A 13036-nucleotide genomic window follows, 5' to 3' on the forward strand; every position below is an offset into this window, starting at 1 on the left:
TTGTATAGGTTTTTAAAATGTTAGTGCTATAAATTAAAACTTGGTGGTGGTGACGAAGTCATGCAGCCATGGTGTAGTTTGTTTATAGCCTTCCTTTAGCTTTTTAATTCTGGTGATTTGTATTTAGGCTTTAAAATTCATAAAAGTTGTGTACAGTTGTGGAGATTGTTGGACAAGATGTGTAAGAATCATAAATTTTTGTTGGTCACAGAGCTTATTTTCTGCAATAATCCAAAAGTCAATGGAAAAATGCTATTGGCTTTTTGTTGAGGGAACTAGGGTGATGCTAACTTCTGAGTTGGCCTATCACAATACGTCATTCCTGCAGCACTCTACATGCTCATTTTACATGCAAGTATGAAGGTAGACACCCTTGTGAGCCCACAACACCCTGACATGTTTGCAGATAAACAGCCTAACAGAGAATAATAATGGTTTTTATTTCTCATAGCATCTGTCTGTTTGTGGACGTTGGTATGTGAGTGCTGGGAAAAGAATACGGCTTGGTAAGTCCATGTTCTTGTTCTTGTTCTTGCGGCTTGTTGCATCATATGTCTGTTTTTGGAAAGGGCAGTGGTATCCGCTCACCCTACCTTAGGAAATGTAGACACCTATGCTTTTGAGTTAAAAAACTAATGTGAGAAGTTCAAAGACTCTTTTGAACTCTTATGACAAACTTTTAAAGAAAAATTCTAACTATTAAAAGAATTCAAAACTACAAGGGCAGTCATCACTAATTAAAAGGATAAGGAGGTTTATGGTATAGTTATAGGTATTATGACAACATGACCAGAAATATTTGTATTACAATATTGCCACTTGGTCATAACGTAGTTTTGCTCTGTACCTGAAATGGATCGTTATATAATATTATATAACCATACAGAAAGCTAATGCCATCTTTTGTCATGTAGCCTGTCCTGATTTTGTGGAAGCATCATCTTTTTTTATTTTTATTTTTATATTATTCTGACTCCTGGATAGGAATAAAAGAACCTGGGAACAGTTATGTACTTTTAACCAACATCTAATCATTCTAAAATTAAAGTCTAAGAAATTGAGTTGGGGTTGTGCCTTAAATTTGAGTCCTCAAAATGGAAATGAATTTGACTGCACTTTTTCAGGAATATTGTGAATTTAGCACTTTGTCATTGCGTGTGTGAGCATCAGACAGTGGTGTTGATTTAAAATGCTCCAATTAGTCCTAATATTGGAGTATAATATCTGGGTTTTGAATCAAGTAATCCAAGCCCAATGTAACAAATACTCAGTCACCTAAATTTTTACATTTAACTACTAACCAAAATGTTTTATTGCATATTATGCAATATTAGTCCTGCCCCAATTATATATAAAGGTAGAAATATGGTAAAGTCGTCTTGTCACAGTAATTGAGCTAATAAGTGCTTGAACTATAGGGCTCTGTCTTATGATTTTCTTTTTCAGGAACGCAATTATTCTGTTATTTTGTTATTTTAGTACATCCACCATTAAGAGAGTCCTGCGTGGCCATCACAAACCCCTTACTTGAATCCCCTAAAAAATTGTGGACTGAAATGAAAGCATGTTTAAGGAAGGATGCACACAAACTTGACTGAGTTACACCAGTTCTGTCTGGCAAAGCAAAGTTAGAAGCTTGTAGAAGGCTACCCCAAGCATATCAAAATAAAGTAAATACCCTAACTGACTTTAACACATGAAACATGACATGAAATGTGTGGCGTTGGTATATGTACACTTTTGTATGTACACTTTTGGCCTGAATTGTATTAGTTCATATCCATTTTTAATGTTCTGATTATCCAATAAAGTCCTACATTTAAATTCAATAAACAAATTTGGTCAATATTATTTACCAAATTTTATAATGCAGTTCCAGAACTGTATTCTGGAAATATACAGTTTCACAATTAAATATTTGACACAGATAGGTGTTCATTCCTTCTTTTGATAAAACGTCAATGTCTTATTCAGAACGTATAAGAATGTTATCACGTAAGTGATTACATTTATAATTATTAGCATTTATGAACTGAAACCATTGTACATGAGACAAATTTGACAATGACTAGAAATTCCACTTAACTATATTATAACTAAAAAAAAACAGGGCAGTGATAATTATCAAGAATATAAACTGCCCAAAAATTTTCAGAAATGGCATTCAGCAGTTTCCAATTGCAGACATGTGACCTAGCAAACCACATGTGTTTTATAATGTGGTAGGATTATTGTAATGCTTCTTTAAATTCTTTAGATGAAGCTAACTTTCAAGCTGCAGTGATTGTTAGCTGTGAATAGCTAGGGAAGTGTATTTTGCATTGAGGTTGAAATTGTTGTTGGTTGCTGCTGTTTTTGTCATTGCATCTTATCTGAATTTAGTAATTGGTGCTAGTAAAATTGGAATAAGACCACATTGTTCAAATGAGCTACTGTGCAAATTGCTAACATTATTTATAGAAGTTGCACTTATTGGTTGGATGTAATAAATTGCTGTCAAAACTTTTGCATCCAAGGCATTTGGTGCTTTGCCACTGTCGTACAAAGATTATTCAGTCTACCCTTATTCCAGTGGATTGACTGTAGATAACAGTAATTCAGTATACTTAATATTAGTTTGTCAAGTCTAATATTGTTAACTTCGACTAGCTGAAGGATGGTTTCGTAATGTTTGTTTTTTAATATAAAGCTTTATGTGGATATATGCATTTGGGGTTTACATGTTTTCCCTTCTCCTTTTTGATTTCATTAAGAACCCCTACTGGACAAACAAGTGGAGACTACAGCTTTATCGGGAAGATGGCGACTCTGATTTTTGCTTTTGGATTTGCCAAATAATTTTTTTTTTTAAATGTAACTTTGATTGCAGTTGTATTCTGCTAGTAAATGTGCTAAATGCTTCCTCCCCCCATGTTTGATAACGTTTTGTTAAAACGAAGTTGTTGTTTCAGTTTATGCTTGTATGATTATTCTAAGTTGAATATACATTTTTTTTACTTAAATAAAAATTTAGTTTTTGAATATTGATTTTCTCTCATTTAATTGGGGAAATGTGTCTAAGCTGAGTTAAGCCTTTCTTATTTAAAAAGGGCGTTATTACATAGTAAATGCATACTTGCTATGCAATTTATTACTTTGTTTCTGAATCTTACAATAAGTAATTTTTGTCTGGTTATCATGGCTTCACAAATTAAACTTTAATTGGTTAACTGTATTGGATACCCACAACCTTGTTACATATTTATAGTTTTCAGTCATACTAAACTTTATTTATATCAATTTTTTAAAAGAACCTCCAATTTTGACTCTCCTGAGCAATCTATAGTAAAAAATAAATGGCAAATTCCAATAGATTTTCAGTAATTTCCATTTACGCTGCTGGATTTAAACAATATTGAATTATGGTTCTGCAAATATAAAAGAATTAATGCTACAAAAGTATGCTCACTTCTTTTAAAACAACCTTTTGTAAAGTGTGAAGATGTCCTAAAATGGTGTCCTTCACAGTCCAAAGCTCTAAAATGGCTCCCAATGTCTCATTTCCTGTCTGAGCAGGAAGTGATGGAGTCCTGAAATATTTATATCCCTTGAAAACAAAGTAGTGTGTGTTAAGATTGTATACTTATGCATTCTATATCATCGTTTTGTGTTCGTACAAACAGTTAAAGCTGAATACATAGAAGACAGATTTTATACAAAATAAAAGGGGTGGGTCTTTTGGTACATCACCTGAGTCTGGGCTAAATCGAGAGAACGTCAATCAAAGGCTAAAGCCTGTGCGAGCTGGGAAGGAGCTTTAGATGGCGGATGAGCCTTGGGAAGGGGAACTCGTAGAGCTCGTCGACAGCACTTCTCACTCAACTTTGAACTTTAGCGCTCGTGTTCGTACTTATATTTTTAAAACATTAGATTAATTTGTGTTGTATCTGAATGTAGAAATGTCGTTGCATTGTTTTTGCGGTTTTATTTCGTCGAGAAAATATGTACCGCTTTAGCCTAGTCGTTGTTTTCTGTGCCTCGCGCTGGCAGCCATGGCTGTCCTCCATTTTTAGTGCGCTGCGCGCGGCTCTTTAGAAACTCGGCTCTCCATTCAAAAGGTCATTGTTGCCCTTCTTACATATATTTTTAGCTTATAAATAATATTTCGAATTGTATTGTCATCCGGATCTATCGAGATTTGTGTATATTTTTTCTTTTTGTTGTCGGAGTAATAAGTTCGATATTTTTATTCCGGCTGTGGATGTTACTGCTTCCTACATGTATTTCCCTACCTGTCTATGGAATAGGAATGTGTCCGTTGCAGGTTTTTGTCCGATCGGATGTATTTTGATTCTTTTAAAGATGTTTTCAGTCGTCCTTTGTCCTGATGACGCAGTAAGAATTTATGCATGTGGGATCTATTGCATTAAAAGTCTGAACTCGTTTGTTGCTTGTGACATCAAGCGGGTGTCATTTAATTCCCAATTTTAATCTCCTAATATTTCTGATTAGATTTGTTATTTTTTTCGGCAAACGTATTTTTTTCGGCTGCTCATTTTCTCCTTACGAGGCAACGGGGGATTTTTTTGCAATCCTGAAAGCAAAAGCAGGACTGATCGGACTTGCATGATGGTTTCACCCCCTCTCAACTTTTGACAGTTTAATACCTAGAGTAAAGATCATCGTTAACAGTTAAACAATATAACCATGTTGAAGAACAAGGACAAAAAGGAAGGAGACGACGCTTCGACTCAAAGCAATGTTTCGAGGTACGATTCTATATATTGTAATTAATTTTTCTTTACGTTTTGTCTTTGTTGTTTACTTTGATAGGCATGGTTGATGATCTGTGCATCGGTTTTAGCCACAGTTTCTATGAAATAGCATGGTTTCACATCATTGACCTTGGTATAGTTGAATAGCCACACCCTGATTTTTAGTGGCATTTCTAATGGTGAATCCCATCTGTTTAGGCCTGTGTACACGGTTGATGTATCCAAACTCCAATATCTACATTTTTCATTCAGTGAAATCACAAGGTTTCTCATTTTCAATTACTTTTGTGCTATGACCTTGTCTGATTGCTTTGCACTGCATTGCACCATTTTTGTTATTTAAACAGTTTTTGTTCTCAAAACATTGATTTAGATTGAGATTTGTTTGATAGCAGAATGATCTTAGAGACATTGTACACAGTTTTGCTACGTCTTAAGTCTGTAGCTGTTTTTGATTGAACATACCTTGGAACAAAACTGACCAAAACATGCATTTGTTAACAAGGTATAATGTACATATTTATGCAATATAATAATGCAGCTAATATTTTTGTATCTTATGTGGAATACAGTGATCTTAAGCATAATTTGAAATACTTAGTATGTCTTTTAAAGTAAAAATTTGGTGGTTTTATAAAACGTTTTATACTTTTAAAAAGTTTTCAGTGTATCTTCCCAACTTCCTACCTTCTGTCCTAGTCTCATGTATGCATTTAAAATTTTTGCACAGTATTGATGGGTATTTGGTAGTTATTCTCTCATCTTCAATAACTAATTTTTATTAGTAATAGTCCACAATTGCTTGCAGAATATGCAACAACTAGGGATCAAGCTGTGTATATTTAGTCAATAAAGGTTTTTTATTTTAAATGTCTGATACTAGTAAAGGAGTTTATCCTTATTCTATCTTCATGATGGTTTTTTATTTTTTAAAATTTTTTTATAAACCTTTTTCCCCATCTGTGCATATGCTGAGTAATGCGCTGTGGAGTAATCCAAAAACAGATTTTTTATTTATTTATTTTTTTAAATCCTGAAAGAAATGTTAATTATTAATGAACTCTGCCATAATTAATTCTGCATTATTTACAGTTACTACTGAATTACACTTAATGTGTAACAATGTGTGGGTGCACATACATTTACTGACTGTAGTCTGTCTATTGCTATGTGCAGTTTGTGTCCAGATACAATATCCAGAAACATTACCACTGTGGCGCTACACCTCAGCCGTTTTTAATTAATGCAGCTTTCAGATTCTGCAGTTGACATAGCTTCAAAACCCCCTCTGTCCTTAATATAAGTACCTCAATATAGGTAATAATGAAAACTAGAATGAATATTATGAATTCTGCTAATGACTTGCATAAGTGCACAAAAATGCTAAACAGAGGGATGAAAACTGCTTAATGGATAAGTAAATGTAATCTTTTATACTGCACCTGTAATAAATGTTCAGGTAATGGAATTCAATTTTAAATAGTACTTGTAGATTAAAACAGTGTTTTGTGAAGGTGTCAGGAGTGATCTTGGCTAAACATTGTTAAACATGGTTGATGCTTTTTTCATGATTTCAGTCATCTGTGTTACAGTATAATATGCAGTCCATGCTCAAGTTCATGTAGACTCGTCTTCTACATGTGTGTACGACTGGAGTGTCTACTGAAAAGTTAAATATTCTAAACTAGAATAACCAAAGCACTTTACCCTGTTGAGTGGCGTTTATATAATCAAACGATACAGGTTTTCTTCTGAATTATGTCTGGGATACATAGTTTGCTAACCAACATTTAATCTAGATTTTACATAATTAGTGATTATTATAATTAAATAATAACTGTATATACACCTTGGGAGCATGTGCTTTTTCTTTTATCAGGGTGCCAGCAGGTCCATTAAATTCTTACTTGAACTGAAATTACATTTTATTAGTTAAAAGTATTAGGTTGTTTAAGTTTTAGTCTTAGTTATTAAGATACAAAATTCTTAGTCTGGTGTCAGTTAAAATTTTATTTTATATCTGGTTGGAAAATGCTTGATGGTGTGGCTCATGCTGTGTGTGTGTGTGTGTGTGTGTGTGTATATATATATATATAAAATATATACACATTATATAAAATACAATAGATATATTTAAATATATATATACACAAACACACAGTGGTGCTTGAAAGTTTGTGAACTCTAGAATTTTCTATATATATGAATAAATATGACCTAAAACATCAGATTTTCACACAAATCTTAAAAGTAGATAAAGATAACCCGATTAAATAAATGAGGCATAAATACTAGACTTGGTAACTTATTTATTGCGGAAAATGATCCAGTATTGCATGTCTGTGGGTGGCAAAAGTCTGTGAATCTCTAAGATTAGCAGTTAATTTGAAGGTAAAATTAGAGTCAGGTGTTTTCAGTGGAATGACAGTCAGGTGTGAGTGAACATCCTGTTTAATTTAAAGAACAGAGATGTACCAAAGTCTGATCTTCACAACACATGTTTGTGGAAGTGTATCATGGCACTTACAAAGAAGTTGTTGATGCTAATCAGGCTGGAACAGTTTACAAAACCATCTTGAAAGAGTTTGGACTCCACCAAACCACAGTCAGGCAGATTTTTCAAGTCCATTGTTACCCTCTCCGGGAGTGGTCGACTAACAAAGATCACTGCAAGAGCAAAATATGTAATAGCCAGTGAGGTCACAAAGTAACCTAGGATTACTTCTAAGGAACTAAAGGCCTCTCTCACATTGGCTAATGTTTGTCCACCATCAGGTGAACACTGAACAACAATGGTGTGCATGGCAGAGTTGCAAGGAGAAAACCACTGCTCTCCAAAAAGAGCATTGCTGCCCTTCTGCAGTCTGTTAAAGATCAGGTGGACAAGCAGAAAGGCTATTAGCAAAATGTTTTATGGATAGATGAGACGAAAAATACACTTTTTGGTTTAAATGAGAAGTGTTCTGTTTGGAGAAAGGAAAACACTGCATTCCAGCATAAGAACCTTATCCCATCTGTGAAACATGGTGGTGGTAGTATCATGGTTTGGGCCTGTTTTGCTGCATCTGGGCCTGGACGATTTGCCATCATCTATGGAACAATGAATTCTGAATTATACCAGCGAATTTGAAATGAAAATGTCAGGACATCTGTCCATGAACCGAATCTCGAGAAAGCAGTTCCTGCAGCAAGACAACGGCCATAAGCACACAAGTCGTTCTACCAAAGAATGGTTAATGTTTTGGAATGGCCAAGCCAAAATCCTGACCTTAATCCAATAGAACTGTTGTGGAAGAACCTGAAGCGAGCAGTTTATGTGAGGGAACCCACCAACATCCCAGATTTAAAGCTATTCTGTACTGAATAATGGGCTAAAATTCCTCCAAGCTGATGTGCAGGACTGATCAACAGTTACTGGAAATGTTTAGTTGTAGTTATTGCTGCACAAAGGGGTCACATCAGATACTGAAAGCAAAGGTTCACATACTTTTGCCACTCACAGATGTGTAATATGGGATAATTTTCCTCAATAAATAAACTACCAAGTATAATAATTTTGTCTCATTTGTTGAGTTCTTTTTATGTACTTTTAGGACTTGTGTGAAAATCTGATGTTTTAGGTAATATGTAAACAGAAATATAGAAAATTCTAAAGAGTTCGCAAACTTTCAAGCACCACCGTGTGTGTGTATATATATGTGTGTGTATATATACACGCACATGTGTGTGCTGTGCATATTGTAGGTTGCATTGAAAGTTATATATATAAAAAAAAGTATTGCATTGTAGCTACAAAACAGAACATGTCACTGTACAGTTGCTGATGTCTTGACTAAGAGGAGAGCAATTGGATATGTACTTGACCTTCAGCATGGTGAGCTGTTGTAAGCTCTTGGCAGCCATTTTCTTTGAAAATGTCTCTACATTTAAAGTTAAACTGAATCTAGTTCTGCCATTTTTAAATATAATTTAATTTGTCTTATGTGTAGTATGAGTGTTGTTCAAAGAAGAAAAGGCAATACCTTTCTTGCAATATATATGGTATCATTAAATGGCTGAAAGCCCACTTGAGCACCACAAAATGGCTCTTGCTTTGTGCTGCATAGCTCATGTGAGTTGCACAGCATTACATAAAAAGGTGCATGGAACTACAGGAAGAGAATCTAGGAAGTGCTCTCTAGGGCTGAAGTTCATTTTGCTGAATTTTGATTGGTCTTTTCCCAGCTAGCAACAAGGCAGCCACTCATGATTGAGAGGGGTTAAGGCTCCCCCCTGTGATGTCATACACCATATATGGACAGTCTGACTGTCTTGGCTGGTTTGTTAGCAGCTGCAGTGCTTGCTGTGGGCACCCAAACTGTACCAAATATTTTTACCTATAAAACTAAAATAATTAACAATACTCAAACTATTTAGCATTAGAATACAAATATTAATCATTATAACTGTTAGGTTTTGGACATTTTAAAAAAGTATGTAATACTTTTACGTTCAGTGTGCCAGTAACAATAATAGTGATTGGGGCTTCAGAATGTTTTTTTTTTGTAAATCTCTCAATATTGATATTTGCTATTTTGGAATCACTGATTTTGGTGATGACTTTTCAAGGAATTGTTTTAATAATAATTAGTAAATATCTATATAGTTTAGTGCTACAATAAATTGACCTTCCCTACACTCTGCTCTGCTTGTGAGAGTGTGTGCAAACATGCCATTGTCCTATTGTGCCCCCTAATTACTGCCGATTGACAATACTATCATCTGTGGCTTTGAGGGGGGAAAGAAGGGGGTGTGGGCAGACATACTTAAAACATGTCATGTACAGTAACAAGGTCAGGAATGCTGTAAAACTCGGGTTGGGACTGTAAATAAACGTTGGTGCAAGTTCTTTGTGCAAGTTCTTAGCTGTAACTAAGCTCATTATGATATTTAAATAAAATTATGTAAATTAATTTTGCATGTGTTCTATGGTGAACAGCAGCAAAGATACTTCATATATAGTGAAGATATCCTGATAAACAAGACGATGATAAACAAACAGTAAAAATTTCATTTTAAAGTTAATCTATGCTGATGTTTTGAGAGAAACACATTCACAACAGTGGTGAGGCCAGAAATTGAACAGTGGATGGGATAGGGTAAAACAGGGTGCGCATGGGTTTCAAAAGAAAACTCAAATGCCAGCAGTACTTAAGGAACTTTTAATGACTGCAGAAAGCAGCCAATGCGTTGAAAATCTGCTTTGTTATATCTGCAGTGTTATTACATAATTTTCCTCTGCTTATCTATCTACCCATTCATCCATCTGTCTTATCTATCTATTTATCATCCATAAGCATTTATGATCAGATGATTGTTTCGTTAAAACAAATTACACAGGGCATAACAACAGTCCAATTGAATGCATATTGTAACGGATTAAAGCTTATACACATCGTTTATTGTGAGATTTTAACATGCCACTGTAGTGCACAGTTTGAACGCAACATCCATTATCAACAACCTTTGGAACTATTGTTGGAACTATTAAACATTTTTTTTTAGCTAACATAACAAAAGTCTAAGTCGTTATATTGACAGTTATGGCTAAATTGCAATGAATTAGCTAACTAGTTAGAATATATGTGGTGTGGTGTTAGTTTTATTCACGGAAATTCTATTTAGTTTTCGTTCGTATTGCAGATGAACGTTATAGTTGCAGTTTTGTTTTCATTTATGTGGAAACTCACATTTTCATTTTTTTTTCAGTTAATGAAAATGTATTTTCACAAATGGTTTTAGTTTTTGTGATAGTTTTCGCTAACGACAGTAACCTTGCCAAAGGTACAATAGATTAAAAAAAAGACATATTTTGGGAACGATATAGGCTTAACATGAACACAACGAGGGGGCTGTCACAGAATTCACTGATTCGTGCCTAACAGAACATATCCACAAATCCAGCAGCTGAACACATCACACAAAATCACAAAATGTAGCTAGAAAATAGACAGATAAAATTATAGATGTTTATGCTGTTGTGTTTTACAAGTGTGAAATATGTGAAATTAAGTCATACCTTTTGAGCTGTCAAATCAATACAGATGGAACATGCACAAAAAGCGTTGCCCTACTTTTCAACAACATTTTAACATTAGCCTACATATAAGGAAAAGTGCCGTAATTACATGAGCAGACAGGGATGACAAGGTTTGTTGTGCTTAAGTATTAACTTTTGCAGGCCTGTCAATTTAAACATTTAGGCTATGAAGTAAACGTTAGAACACCTGAAGTTAGGATAAAATATTGTTTAAGAAAAAACTGTCAAATCACAAATTGCTTTACCTGAGGTTTATTTTAACTCTATTAGGAGAATTATTATAATGATCTAGCAGATTTATCTTTGGTTGCCATGACATAATTTTATTCAAGTGAAGGTGTTAACAGAATAAATAAACAGAATGGCCCACTGTCTTAACAGATTTGTGTTAAATCAATTCATTCACACTCAAAACTACAGCAAAACCTACTATTTTTGACTGATAAAAAAGAAACTAGGCCTACTTTTAATTGCTGCGATTAAAGATAATGTCTAGACACATCCATAATATTATAAAACCCATATTATGCGATACAACTCACTTTATTTTTTGTCTGTCTTAACGCTGCAGACACCATGTGTTTCCACAGATGTTTAAATCCTCAGACTTGATGGCCATCACGATAGTTAGGATCTTTTGCAGGTTCCCGATACTATCGTTGATCATCCCAAGCTAACAAACAGCTGTGAATACTTGTATAATGAATATTATTGGTTTTTTAGGGCTGTATCATATATACTTTGTAGTTTCGTTAGTGCCCTTTGCAATACTGAGAAGTCTGAAATATGCATATGAGCACTAGAGCTCGACCGAGTGATCGGTTTTGCCAATTAATTGGCTCTGATTGCTGGAACTAGCAGTTATCAGCAAAAATCCACACCATTAATTGTTACCGGGGCACTACCATTTTTAAAATGATCTTTCTTGAAGACTTCTAACTGAACTCAGATGTGTCAAATAGGTTTCCTGTGGGTGTTTTGATAAATCATGTCATTCAAAAGCAGTAGTTAATTTTTATTAATGTATGCCAATCTTTAACATTTAACCACAGGTATATACCCCCATTCCACACCATTTTTCACTAATTCATAAACATATTTTTTGCTAACGCTCGAAACCCCGGCAAATATTTTTTTTGCCCCGAAAGTTAATGATGACCTGCTAAGACAGACACGGGGAGAGGAAGGGGGAGGGAAAGCAGGGAGCTGGTCTAGGGGTTACAGGTGCCCGTCTCCGTGGATCAGTTACGGGGAGGGGACGGGGGATTGGGGTGAGGTGCGAGAGTGAGAGAGGGGAAGAAGGGAGTAGCTTGCCTGCCCTCAGATAAGCCGCCAAGTGATCCTCTGCCAACTGGACCGCCTTGTCGAGCGACGCTGGATGGGACAGCAGAATGGGTCCAGTGCCACCATCCAGCGTTGCTCAACAAGCCGGTCCAGTTGACAGAGGATCAATTGGTGGCGTATCTGAGGACAGGCGAGGTGGGCGACAAACTGCTCAAGCACCCCGAGATCGATCACATCCTCGGTGCCGTGTTCCTCAGCCTGCAGCCACCTCCAGCATGTGTCCTGGAGCTTCTGGGCGAATGCGAACGGGCGGCCGAGTACGAAAGTGCTGATGGTGCTGCTCTGGACTGTGGCTTTGTAGAATTGCCCATTTCAGGTTCAGGTAGTCCAGCATATTGGCAACTGGTAACTGCTGGGCTGCGATTTGGGCTTCGCCAGACTGGAGCGGCAACAGGCGGGCAGCCCACTGACCCTCTGCAGCCCCATGCTGCAGCGGAGTGCTAATACAGCTCCAGGAAAGCTTCCGGGTCATCCTGCGGTCCCATCTCGACGAGGGCAATGTGGGGCAGAGCCACGGTGGCTGCTGGGACCGCAGCTGGAATAGCAGGTGGGGCATCGAGCAGGTCCTTTATCCTCTGCTCCTGGTCATGACCGTAGCAGGAGGAGGGCCTGATGCTGGGTCTGGTGGAGGTTGGTGAGGGGTGTGATGAGGTCATCCAGCGGTGAGGATTTCATGTCGGCGTCCTTCCCAACTTTATGCTATCGGCAGAAATGAGGAGGCAGACTTGGGACAACTCAAAAAGACGCTTTCTCCCTTTTCACTTTATCTCTTTCACAGCTTATTTTATTACTATACCTTCACACATGGATGCGTGCACACACACACAGGTCCGTGCTAGTTGCTCCCTCTCTCTGTCTC

The 13036-nt window shown here is 36.3% G+C and overlaps 1 protein-coding gene across 7 annotated transcripts in view; it reads left to right on the top strand.

Moving 5' to 3' along the window:
• The window catches only part of chd2 (chromodomain helicase DNA binding protein 2), a 113521-nt gene that overhangs the window by 6357 nt on the left and 94128 nt on the right, over window positions 1–13036 (top strand). For 5 of the 7 annotated variants that reach the window (XM_053623227.1, XM_053623222.1, XM_053623226.1 and 2 more), the window contains one exon: window positions 452–506. The exons of 1 other annotated variant lie outside the window; for it this stretch is intronic. In XM_053623227.1, coding sequence (XP_053479202.1) covers window positions 452–506 — 55 coding nt within the window. Of the gene's footprint in view, window positions 1–451; window positions 507–3534; window positions 4749–13036 lie in introns of those variants that run through there. One more of the 7 variants, XM_053623224.1, reaches the window with a different exon arrangement.

Source organism: Ictalurus furcatus, chromosome 4, assembly GCF_023375685.1.
Source record: "Ictalurus furcatus strain D&B chromosome 4, Billie_1.0, whole genome shotgun sequence".
NCBI classification, from domain to species: Eukaryota; Metazoa; Chordata; class Actinopteri; order Siluriformes; family Ictaluridae; genus Ictalurus; species Ictalurus furcatus.